The sequence below is a fragment of the Oncorhynchus kisutch genome, linkage group LG12, assembly GCF_002021735.2.
Source record: "Oncorhynchus kisutch isolate 150728-3 linkage group LG12, Okis_V2, whole genome shotgun sequence".
NCBI lineage: Eukaryota > Metazoa > Chordata > Actinopteri > Salmoniformes > Salmonidae > Oncorhynchus > Oncorhynchus kisutch.
In genome coordinates this window covers 10,914,423-10,926,791 of record NC_034185.2, presented here as the reverse complement: position 1 = coordinate 10,926,791, position 12,369 = coordinate 10,914,423, and the positions used below count along the sequence as shown (strand labels likewise).

Below are 12,369 nucleotides of genomic sequence, written 5' to 3'. Positions count from 1 at the left end.
CCGGACCTCTCTGTGATCCACATTACAGGTTATGAGGTCTAAATAATGTGCTGTTCTGAACCGGACCTCTCTGTGATCCACATTACAGGTTATGAGGTCTAAATAACGTGCTGTTCTGAACCAGATCTCTCTGTGATCCACATTACAGGTTATGAGGTCTAAATAATGTGCTGTTCTGAACCGGACCTCTCTGTGATCCACATTACAGGTTATGAGGTCTTCACTTTTCCTGCATGCAGTGTGAAGTCAATGTAATATTATTCTCAGAAATGTTCAAGGATAAACACATGGAGATTGGTTGTGTTTTCCATGAAGCTTTACAGATCTTTGGACAAACAAGTAGTTAAAATGATTTCCCCCCCCCCCCCCCTGTCAGCAGCCTTCTCCCGCCAATCGCCCTGTTCCCGAAACTGGAAGTCAGAATTACATGCAGCCGATTGCTTTATGATCATCTGTCATAGAGATGTCAAAGTATCAAACCCCAACTGCTGAGCTGTTGTTGACACTCCAATTTCATCCCATACAGTCGATAGCAGAGTCACAAGAAGTACATTCTACCAAAGCAACAGATGAGTTACGAGCCCAATATGGCCATGTTCAGTGGTCAGAAATACATCCAGCTTCCACAGCAATCTCTAAGGTAATTTAGCATTGCTTCGTTGCTTTGTTGGCAGATCTACTGCTATTTGAGTCGTGCACCAGAGGACATTAACTTAAAGGAAGCAGACTTATACCTGATATGGCTATTAAACAGACCAGTCAAATATCTGCTTATTCTTGGACAGCTTTATTTGTACACTTTGTAAATCAAATGTAAAGACAACAGAGATTGTAGACAAATACAGTCAAGGACAAGAAAAGTCCATAACAGAGAACATCAATAAAACTGGGAATCCCACAACTCCCCTTCAGCTGAAGCTGTTGGAACATAAGCGTCTGGGGGAGCAAGGTGTGTGTGTGTGTGTGTGTGTGTGTGTGTGTGTGTGTGTGTGTGTGTGTGTGTGTGTGTGTGTGTGTGTGTGTGTGTGTGTGTGTGTGTGTGTGTGTGTGTGTGTGTGCGTGCGTGCGTGCGCGTGCGTGTGAGTGTCTACAATTATATTTCATACAGGTATGGTCATGCGAATAGGACCCCATTGAGTTGTTTGGCGGCCATATTAGAAAAAGTCTTCTGTGATTGTCTTGTAATCTACAAATCTTTTTAGAAACCTGTTCTAGCCGTGTGTATGTAATTTGGTGCTTATGTCACCATCCAAAAACGTAACCTCCAACATTCTTATGTCAATTGCACAATATGGGCTAATTTTAAACAATATTTGAAGGTGTTGCTGTCAAATTTGGTGATATTATATACATTTGAAAGGGTGATGTCATGACCTGTCAGCTCCACTTGTATTAGGGTTTCCTTTTTTAAAGCAATTCATACAGGTAATTCTGATGTGTGCCCTAGATGTCAAAGGTCAAAGTTCTGTTGACCTGAACATATCCCCGAAAATGTGTCTAGTGGATAGCTGTGAATCAATGCTTTTCAATTATGTACTGAATGAGTATTGGGTGTTTGTGAGCAATAACTTGTTGTGTACGGACATTGTTTGTGACAGGGTAAAATCCCTACCCTCTCCTATGGGGGAAACTAATAGGATGAATGAAAATGTGAAAACACAGTGAAAGCTACCATTTCTGCACTGCTATCACACGTGTTACAGCTCCAGGGACATAGACCTTCAACGAAATCACTGTGAGACATCGTCACTCCAAGTGAACCCTACGACCCAAATGTGGGGGTCTGGCCCGTGGACTGTTTCTGGGAACGACAGCCTGCAGTACCCAGGTCGGCCTTGAACTGCATGGCTTCAATGAGAGGGGCGCAGTTGTTCTCCCCTGATTTCGGCTGACTGTTTGGCTTTCATTCCAACCTTTCCTGCCACTGTGGATATATTTATAGCCCCCTCATAAAAGTCGGAGGGCTCCGCTATGTGTCTGATATGCTGACAAAGCTATCTAGCCTCTAACTCATTGCAATTCGAACCCTCTGGAAAATGTGGATAAGTCTAATGTTACTGAATACATGAAATGCTTTTTTCCTAAATGGGTATAGACTTGTTATTGCTTGCGTTTGCAGATGGGGGGGATCTGTGAAACTCACTCCTCAGTCTGACGTGTCTCCCCTTGCGCTGCCAAATAGAAACATTAGCATTACCATTAACAATAATGTTTAATGAACTTCATTCATCCCTGAGGGGCATTTCTAGCAGGCATAGGATACAGTTAAAAGCCAATAAACATACACTTGAAGGCCCCGAACAGTCAAAATCATGTTGAAATCATGTTGAAAGGCCCTGAACAGTCAAAATCATGTTGGAATCATGTTGAAAGGCCCTGGACAGTCAAAATCATGTTGAAAGGCCCCAAACAGTCAAAATCATGTTGGAATCATGTTGAAAGGCCCTGGACAGTCAAAATCATGTTGGAATCATGTTGAAAGGCCCCAAACAGTCAAAATCATGTTGAAATCATGTTGAAATCACCTTGAAAGGCCCCGAACAGTCAAAATGATGTTGGAATCATGTTGAAAGGCCCAGAACAGTCAAAATCATGTTGAACTCATGTTGAACAGCCCCGAACAGTCAAAATCATTTTGGAATCATGTTGAAAGGCCCCAAACAGTCAAAATCATGTTGAAAGGCCGTGAACAGTAAAAATGTTGAAAGTCCCAGAACAGTCAAAAACATGTTGGAATCATGTTGAAAGGCCCCAAACAGTCAAAATCATGTTGAAATCATTTTGAAATGCACTGAACAGTCAAAATCATGTTGAACTCATGTTGAAAGACCCTGGACAGTCAAAATCATGTTGAAAGGCCCCAAACAGTCAAAATCATGTTGGAATCATGTTGAAAGGCCCGAACAGTCAAAATCATGTTGAAATCATGTTGAAATCACATTGAAAGGCCCCGAACAGTCAAAATCATGTTGAAATCATGTTGAAAGGCCCCGAACAGTCAAAATCATGTTGGAATCATGTTGAACAGCCCCGAACAGTCAAAATCATGTTGAAATCATGTTGAAAGGCCCCAAACATTCAAAATCATGTTGAAAGGCCCTGAACAGTAAAAATGTTGAAAGTCCCAGAACAGTCAAAATTATGTTGAACAGCCCCGAACATTCAAAATCATGTTGAAATCATGTTGAAAGGCCCCAAACAGTCAAAATCATGTTGAAATCATTTTGAAATGCACTGAACAGTCAAAATCATGTTGAACTCATGTTGAAAGACCCTGGACAGTCAAAATCATGTTGAAAGACCCTGGACAGTCAAAATCATGTTGAAATCATGTTGACAGGCCCAGAACAGTCAAAATCATGTTGAACTCATGTTGACAGGCCCAGAACAGTCAAAATCATGTTGAACTCATGTTGACAGGCCCAGAACAGTCAAAATCATGTTGAAATCATGTTGACAGGCCCAGAACAGTCAAAATCCCAAATTGGATGATGTTTGGATGATGGGCGTACTTTACATAGCTAGCTAGTCTACTGGTGTGAAAACCTGACTGCAGGGTGTTAGCAAAGACACTTATGTTTCCCCTATTCATCTGTGGTGAATGGTGTAGTCAAGAATCAATATCATGCTAATTCATTTAAACACTGATTCATTCACTTAAACACTGAGTAATGCTATGCATTCCATGAAATATAGAGTTTATCTTTTAATTGGGTGCTGGTACAAGGTGCACTGCTCATGCTATTTAATGATACAGTTCCAAAAGTATTGGGACTGTGAGGCACTTTTGTTGTTGTTTTGGATCTGTACTCCAGCACTTTGGAATTCATATGATACAATGACTGTGAGGTTAAAGTGTTGTCAGCTTTAATTTGAGAGTACTTTCATCCATGTCGGGGGGAACCATGTAGAAATCACAGAACTTTTTGTACATAGAAGTCCCCCCATTTTAGGGGGAATTTAAAGTATTGGGACTAATTCACTTATGTATATTAAAGTAGTAAAAAGTTAAGTATTTGCTCTCATATTCATAGTACGCAATTACTCTACATACTTGTTGGCTGCATTTGCTGTTTGTTTTGATTGTGTTTCAGATTATTTTGCTGTTTGTTTTGGTTGTGTTTCAGATTATTTTGCTGTTTGTTTTGATTGTGTTTCAGATTATTTTGCTGTTTGTTTTGGTTGTGTTTCAGATTATTTTGCTGTTTGTTTTGGTTGTGTTTCAGATTATTTTGCTGTTTGTTTTGGTTATGTTTCAGATTATTTTGCTGTTTGTTTTGGTTGTGTTTCAGATTATTTTGCTGTTTGTTTTGGTTATGTTTCAGATTATTTTGCTGTTTGTTTTGGTTATGTTTCAGATTATTTTGCTGTTTGTTTTGGTTGTGTTTCAGATTATTTTGCTGTTTGTTTTGGTTGTGTTTCAGATTATTTTGCTGTTTGTTTTGGTTATGTTTCAGATTATTTTGCTGTTTGTTTTGGTTGTGTTTCAGATTATTTTGCTGTTTGTTTTGGTTATGTTTCAGATTATTTTGCTGTTTGTTTTGGTTGTGTTTCAGAATATTTTGCTGTTTGTTTTGGTTGTGTTTCAGATTATTTTGCTGTTTGTTTTGGTTATGTTTCAGATTATTTTGCTGTTTGTTTTGGTTGTGTTTCAGATTATTTTGCTGTTTGTTTTGGTTGTGTTTCAGATTATTTTGCTGTTTGTTTTGGTTATGTTTCAGATTATTTTGCTGTTTGTTTTGGTTTCCTAAAACACGAGCACTTGTTGTCTATAAATTGCCAACCACCTGTCAGAGGAAGCCTTCCCCACATGTTGACTCACAGAGGTCAGGGTGGAGAGGTTAACTGTGTTGAATAGTTATACTACATGTTGACTCACAGAGGTCAGGGTGGAGAGGTTAACTGTGTTGAATAGTTATACTACATGTTGACTCACAGAGGTCAGGGTGGAGAGGTTAACTGTGTTGAATAGTTATACTACATGTTGACTCACAGAGGTCAGGATGGAGAGGTTAACTGTGTTGAATAGTTATACTACATGTTGTTTGCTTACCACATGGGGATGTGCGACACTTCCTCCTCGGCCTGAAGTGTCCCCACCTGTACCAGGGAATAGATAGCTTTTCACGTGGCACTGACTGGTAAGACACTTCAGGAGGGCGGTCAAGTCTGCTAGCAAAGCAAAGGTCCTGAGTTTGCGCCAGGTTTGGGCTAAATTGGGAGGAAGTCGTACTCGCTAAGCAAGCAGTGTGACGTCCTTTACAAATCTGGAGATTTGCAAAATAAGTAGCAAAGCCCATGAGCTGGGTCATGTTCATTAAGGCATGTAACAAAAACATCTTCAAAAATGTTGCAATTCATTTATTTGCCTGGACAGAGACAGTGATTGGATAGAATGCCTGGAGAGATCGGCAATGGGTTAGAATGTCTGGACAGAGGTAGTGATGGACTAGAATGTCTGGACAGAGGTACTGATGGGATAGCTAGATGGGTCTCTGGACAGAAGTACTGATGGGATAGCTAGATGGGTCTCTGGACAGAGGTACTCATGGGATAGCTAGATGGGTCTCTGGACAGAGGTACCGATGGGATAGCTAGATGGGTCTCTGGACAGAGGTACTGATGGGATAGCTAGATGGGTCTCGGGACAGAGGTACTGATGGGATAGCTAGATGGGTCTCTGGACAGAGGTACCGATGGGATAGCTAGATGGGTCTCTGGACAGAGGTACTGATGGGATAGCTAGATGGGTCTCTGGACAGAAGTACTGATGGGATAGCTAGATGGGTCTCTGGACAGAGGTACTGATGGACTAGAATGTCTGGACAGAGGTACTGATGGGATAGCTAGATGGGTCTCTGGACAGAGGTACTGATGGGATAGCTAGATGGGTCTCTGGACAGAAGTACTGATGGGATAGCTAGATGGGTCTCTGGACAGAGGTACTGATGGGATAGCTAGATGGGTCTCTGGACAGAAGTACTGATGGGATAGCTAGATGGGTCTCTGGACAGAGGTACTGATGGGATAGCTAGATGAGTCTCTGGACAGAGGTACTGATGGGATAGCTAGATGGGTCTCTGGACAGAGGTAGTGATGGACTAGAATGTCTGGACAGAGGTACTGATGGGATAGCTAGATGGGTCTCTGGACAGAGGTACTGATGGGATAGCTAGATGGGTCTCTGGACAGAGGTACCGATGGGATAGCTAGATGGGTCTCTGGACAGAGGTAATGATGGGATAGCTAGATGGGTCTCTGGACAGAGGTAGTGATGGACTAGAATGTCTGGACAGAGGTACTGATGGGATAGCTAGATGGGTCTCTGGACAGAGGTACTGATGGGATAGCTAGATGGGTCTCTGGACAGAGATACTGATGGGATAGCTAGATGGGTCTCTGGACAGAGGTACTGATGGGATAGCTAGATGGGTCTCTGGACAGAGGTAGTGATATAGGATAGCTAGATGGGTCTCTGGACAGAGGTAGTGATATAGGATAGCTAGATGGGTCTCTGGACAGAGGTAGTGATATAGGATAGCTAGATTGGTCTCTGGACAGAGGTAGTGATATTGGATAGCTAGATGGGTCTCTGGACAGAGGTAGTGATATAGGATAGCTAGATGGGTCTCTGGACAGAGGTAGTGATATAGGATAAAGATACATGATTAACAACAGGAATCAATATTGACCCATTTATGTTAGTAGACACCTTGACGATTAGGAATAATGCAAATAGGCTAAAAGGCTAAACAAATTTGTAAAACCTTTGCTCAGCCAGGAGGTTAATAATAATAGCCCTCAGAAAGTATTCCTACCCTTTGACTTGTTATACATTTTACAGGCTGACTCATTTGTTTGTCACCCGTCTACACACAATATCCCATAATCAAATCAAATCACATTGTATTTGTCACATGCGCTGAATACAACAGTGAAATGCTTACTTACAAGCCCTTAACCAACAATGCAGTTTTAAGAAAAATAAGTGTTAAGTAAAAAAACTGATTAGTAAAAAATTAATAAAATAAAAGTAACAAATAATAATTCAACAGCAGCAGTAAAAACTGGAAGAGAACAGTTGGAGAACAGTTGGAGAACAGTTGGAGAACAGTTGGAGAACAGTTGGAGAACAGTTGGAGAACAGTTGGAGAACAGTTGGAGAACAGTCTTAGAAGAACAGTCTTCTAGGCTAGGTCTTTCAAGCTGCACCAGTTCTGTGATTCTCTCTCATTAGGTCTGAGCAGTAAGAGGATCCCACCGTACACCGGAATTGGAGAGCGCTCACAGAAATATTGGAAAAATGCTGACGTGAGCCAAGGCGCTAGGGTGCCTCAGCCAAACACCTGTCTGTGCTGATAGAACCGCTCGGCGAGCACGGACCCAGTCGTTTACCTCACAAGGCCCAGCCAAACACCTGTCTGTGCTGATAGAACCGCTCGGCGAGCACGGACCCAGTCGTTAACCTCACAAGGCCCAGCCAAACACCTGTCTGTGCTGATAGAACCGCTCGGCGAGCACGGACCCAGTCGTTAACCTCACAAGGCCCAGCCAAACACCTGTCTGTGCTGATAAATCCGCTCAGCGAGCACGGACCCAGTCGTTTACAGCACCTTTAGAATGTATTGGATCAAGAGTTACTGTCTGATCCCTCCAAGGCCCAGCCAAAATACCTAAAATATGAACAATGACAGTATTCTAACTTGTATAACCCCCCCCCCCCCCCCCTGCCTCCAGCGCCTGTCATAAAGTCTGCATGGTGCGAATGTTCTCTCACCCCAAAAACACTCCAAGTAAATATCTTCTATCTAATAACAGTGGCACTGGTGACAGAATTAGAATGTGTGTCAATGTCAGCCCATTCACATTAAACAGACGTAAGATATGGAATGTAAATTTGTATCTGTTACATTATGCTATGTTCTGTTACATTACAAATGTAATAATGGGTATGGTTACTTTATACGTGCCTTCAGAAAGTATTCATACCCCTTGACTTATTACACATTTTGTTTTGTTACAGACTGAATATTTATTTTGCCAACCATCTACAAACAATATCCCATAATGACAAAGTGAAATCATGTTTTTTAAATATTTTAAATATTTGCTCATTTATTGAAAAGAAAATACAGGAATATTTCATTTACAGAAGTATTCACACCCCTGAGTCAAATACATGTTAGAATGACCTTTGGCAGTGCAACATTTGGCCGTTAGTCTTTTCAGAATTCTTCAAGCGCTGTTAAATTGGTTGTTGATCATTTGTAGACAACCATTTTCAAGTCTTGTCATAGATTTTCAAGCAGATTTGAGTCAAAACTGTAACTCAGGAACATTCACTGTCTCCTTGGTAAATAACTCCAGTGCTTAGCTCCATTCATGTATATTATATCCTGAAAAACTCCCCAGTCCTTAATGATTAAAGCATACCCATAACATGATGCATGCACCACCATGCTTGAAATTATGGAGAGTGGTACTCAATAATGTGTTGTATTGGATTTGCACCAAACATAATATTTTCTATTCAGGACAAAATGTGTATTGCTTTGCCAACTTTTGCTGCAGTATTACTTTGTTGCCTTGTTGCAAACAGGATTCATGTTTTGGAATATGTTTATTCTATACAGGCTTCCTTCTTTTCACTCTGTCAATGTGGTTCGTATTGTGGAGTAACAATGTTGTTGATCCATCCTCAGTTTTCTCCTGCCACAGCCATTAAACTATGGAACTGTTTTAAAGTTACCATTGGGTGCATTGTGAAATCCCTGAGCGGTTTCCTTCCTCTCCGGCAACTGAGTTAGGAAGGACACCTGTTTCTTGGCCTCTCAAATGGCGCAGAGGTCTAAGGCACCGCATCTCAGTGAGCATGGTTCAAATCCAGGCTGTATCACATCTGGCTGTGATTGGGAGTCCCATAGGGCAGTGCACAATTGGCCCAGCATCGTATAGGTTTGGCCGGGGTATGCTGTCATTGTAAATAAGAATTGGTTCTAAACTGACTTGCATAGTTACATTTAAAATATATATATTTGTAGTGACTAGGTGTATTGATACACCATCCAACCTGTAATCAATACGTGACTTTTGGCATTGCAAGTGCAATGCTCTACAGACTGAGCCACATAGGACTAAGTGGTTTGGATAAAAGTGTTTGCTAAATTGCTTATATTATTGTATACTGTATTGTGTTTTTCTTCCCACTTAAAACTACAACTCCCATGGGTCCCGCACTAGAGAAGGTTAAAAAAAGTCCATATGAATATTTCAGACAGATTTGGTATTTTCTACCAGGAACATGTAGTTGCCTATCTGTTATTAATCCATGTAGCTACGACTGACATCTAGTGGAAATGTATTTCTGCACTCGTTTCCTCGTTGTTTATGTAATACTTTTTTGGCCCACTGGAGGGCAGTTGCTGATGGATAACCTCCCTCCCGTTCATGGGGCGCTCTTGAACCGGATGTGTGCATGTCGTTGTCATATGAATTCATGGTTCACGTTGTTTCACATTGCCGTGGTAGCATTTCTAGCTACAACATGGGATTTGGGAACGACAAGTGACAGTGTGATGACTGTATATCAAGTTTAGTGTGAACAGCAGTGTAGAAAATAACAGTTTATGTCCTAGATCTGTATTTCTGCCGGAGGTTGGCGGGGACAAACAGAAGTCACGATGGTGAAAGAGCAGTTTAGAGAGACTGATGTGGCCAAAAAAATGTAAGTATGTCCAGCTAGATGCTAGCCATTAGCAATTAATATTTCCCCCAGCCCTCTAGCTATGAGTATTGTTCGTAAATATTTGCCTAAAGTAGCTTGCAATTTGTCACATGAGCTTGCTTTTCATAGCTAAGTTAGATAGCTTTTTGCAATTGCATCATTGATTTGAACAGGGTCAGCAATGCCGGAAACACGTTTTAGAAAGCTAGCTAGCTAAACAAACAATCACATCACATCTCCACCTGGGTAAGGTGGCAGGATATCGAACTCGTGTTGCCATGACCACTGGCACTCTTGCTGAGTACATGGTAAAGCATGACGTGTAGCAGGGAATCCGCATTCCAACCAAGTAGCCTCAAGTAGACATCCAGCAAGGCAATGCTGACCATGCATTACAAATGACTCTCAATTGACCCCTAAACTATAGCTTGTTATCATTGGCAGTTCTTGCTTGGGTAGGACCTATTTGCTAGTTGACTTAGTAGCCAGTGTTTAATTGAACCCCTATGCTGAGTTGGCTATCTATTCCATTTATGTCAACAGAAGCCACATCTGTTTTGGGATGAAGTCGGCTGAACAGATGAGACAGCAGGCTCATATCCAAGTGGTCAGTAAGAACCTGTACAGCCAGGACACCAGCCATACTCCTCTACCATACGGAGTACTGGATCATCGCATGGTAGGGCTGACACGTGGACACATACATACATACATACATACATACACACATACATACACACATACATACATACACGCACCACCCTATTGAGTACTGGACCATCACATGGTACACTACCAGTCAAAAGTTTTAGAACACCTCCTCATTCAAAGGTTGTTCTTTATTTGTACTATTTTCTACATTGTAGAATAACAGTGAAGACATCAACTTTGAAATAACACTTTGCAAACTCTTGGCCTCCTCTAATGGTGGTTGTGACCCAACTGTCATGTTATATTCCAGGGCACCAGTGAGAAGGATCGTCCTTGTGACACGTGTGGGAAGAACCTGGCTGACTGTCTGGGACACTATGGGTATCTGGACCTGGAGATGCCCTGTTTCCATGTGGGCTATTTCAAAGCCACCATTGGAATCCTACAGGCAAGTTCACTATGACCGTAACTGCCAAAATAAAGGAAACACTTGAGTAAATGAGGGATACAAGTAGGATGTATAGAAAGCAGGTGCTTCCAACACAGGTGTGGTATCCTGAGTTAATTAAGCAATTACCATCCCATCATGCTTAGGGTCGTGTATAAGAATGCTCAGTTGCCCATTATCTTGGCTACCATGGCTAGAAGAAAAGATCTCAGTGACTTTGAAAGAGGGGGATCAAAGGAGCATAGAGGGTTTAAAGGGTGTGTCTCAGTCACCAGATCTCAACACACTTGAACACTTATGGGAGATTCTGGAGCGGCACCTGGGAAAGCGTTTTCCTCCACCATCAACAAAACACAGAATTATGGAATTTCTCGTAGAAGGGTGTCGCATCCCTCTAATAGAGTTCCAGACACTTGTAGAATCTATGCCAAGGGGAAAGCTGTTCTGGCGGCTCGTTTTTGCCCAACGCCCACTTTATGTTGATGTTTCCTTTATTTTGGCAGTTATTTGTATATATTTATCTTCTCTCGCTCTACAATGTAGCAAACTAAATATGACATTACTGTACTGCACACTGAGGAGCCTACATCATAACCTTGATCATCCTGATTAAATCATCATAGTTATTTCTTTGACTCTTGCTATGGGATTGTTGTTCAAGCTGGCCCATTAAAACATCATGTGGTTGTTGTTCCAGCTGGCCCATTATAACATCATGTGGTTGTTGTTCAAGCTGGCCCATTAGAACATCATGTGGTTGTTGTTCAAGCTGGCCCATTAGAACATCATGTGGTTGTTGTTCAAGCTGGCCCATTAAAACATCATGTGGTTGTTGTTCAAGCTGACCCATTATAACATCATGTGGTTGTTGTTCAAGCTGGCCCATTAAAACATCATGTGGTTGTTGTTCAAGCTGGCCCATTATAACATCATGTGGTTGTTGTTCAAGCTGGCCCATTAAAACATCATGTGGTTGTTGTTCAAGCTGGCCCATTAAAAAATCATGTGGTTGTTGTTCAAGCTGGCCCATTAAAACATCATGTGGTTGTTGTTCAAGCTGGCCCATTAAAACATCATGTGGTTGTTGTTCAAGCTGGCCCATTAAAACATCATGTGGTTGTTGTTCAAGCTGGCCCATTAAAACATCATGTGGTTGTTGTTCAAGCTGGCCCATTAAAACATAATGTGGTTGTTGTTCAAGCTGGCCCATTAAAACATCATGTGGTTGTTGTTCAAGCTGGCCCATTAAAACATCATGTGGTTGTTGTTCAAGCTGGCCCATTAAAACATCATGTGGTTGTTGTTCAAGCTTGCCCATTAGAACATCATGTGGTTGTTGTTCAAGCTGGCCCATTAAAACATAATGTGGTTGTTGTTCAAGCTGGCCCATTAAAACATAATGTGGTTGTTGTTCAAGCTGGCCCATTAGAACATCATGTGGTTGTTGTTCAAGCTGGCCCATTAGAACATCATGTGGTTGTTGTTCAAGTTGGCCCATTAGAACATCATGTGGTTGTTGTTCAAGCTGGCCCCATTATAACATAAT

The 12,369-nt window shown here is 41.6% G+C and overlaps 1 protein-coding gene across 1 annotated transcript in view; it reads left to right on the top strand.

The window, feature by feature from the left end:
* The first annotated feature begins 9,480 nt into the window (after window positions 1–9,480).
* Window positions 9,481–12,369, top strand: part of LOC109877481 (DNA-directed RNA polymerase III subunit RPC1) — a 71,502-nt gene continuing 68,613 nt past the window's right edge. Inside the window, exons 1-3 of the mRNA XM_031836851.1 lie at window positions 9,481–9,724; window positions 10,268–10,403; window positions 10,686–10,823. Coding sequence (XP_031692711.1) covers window positions 9,681–9,724; window positions 10,268–10,403; window positions 10,686–10,823 — 318 coding nt within the window. The 5' untranslated portion in view covers window positions 9,481–9,680. The remainder of the gene's footprint in view (window positions 9,725–10,267; window positions 10,404–10,685; window positions 10,824–12,369) is intronic.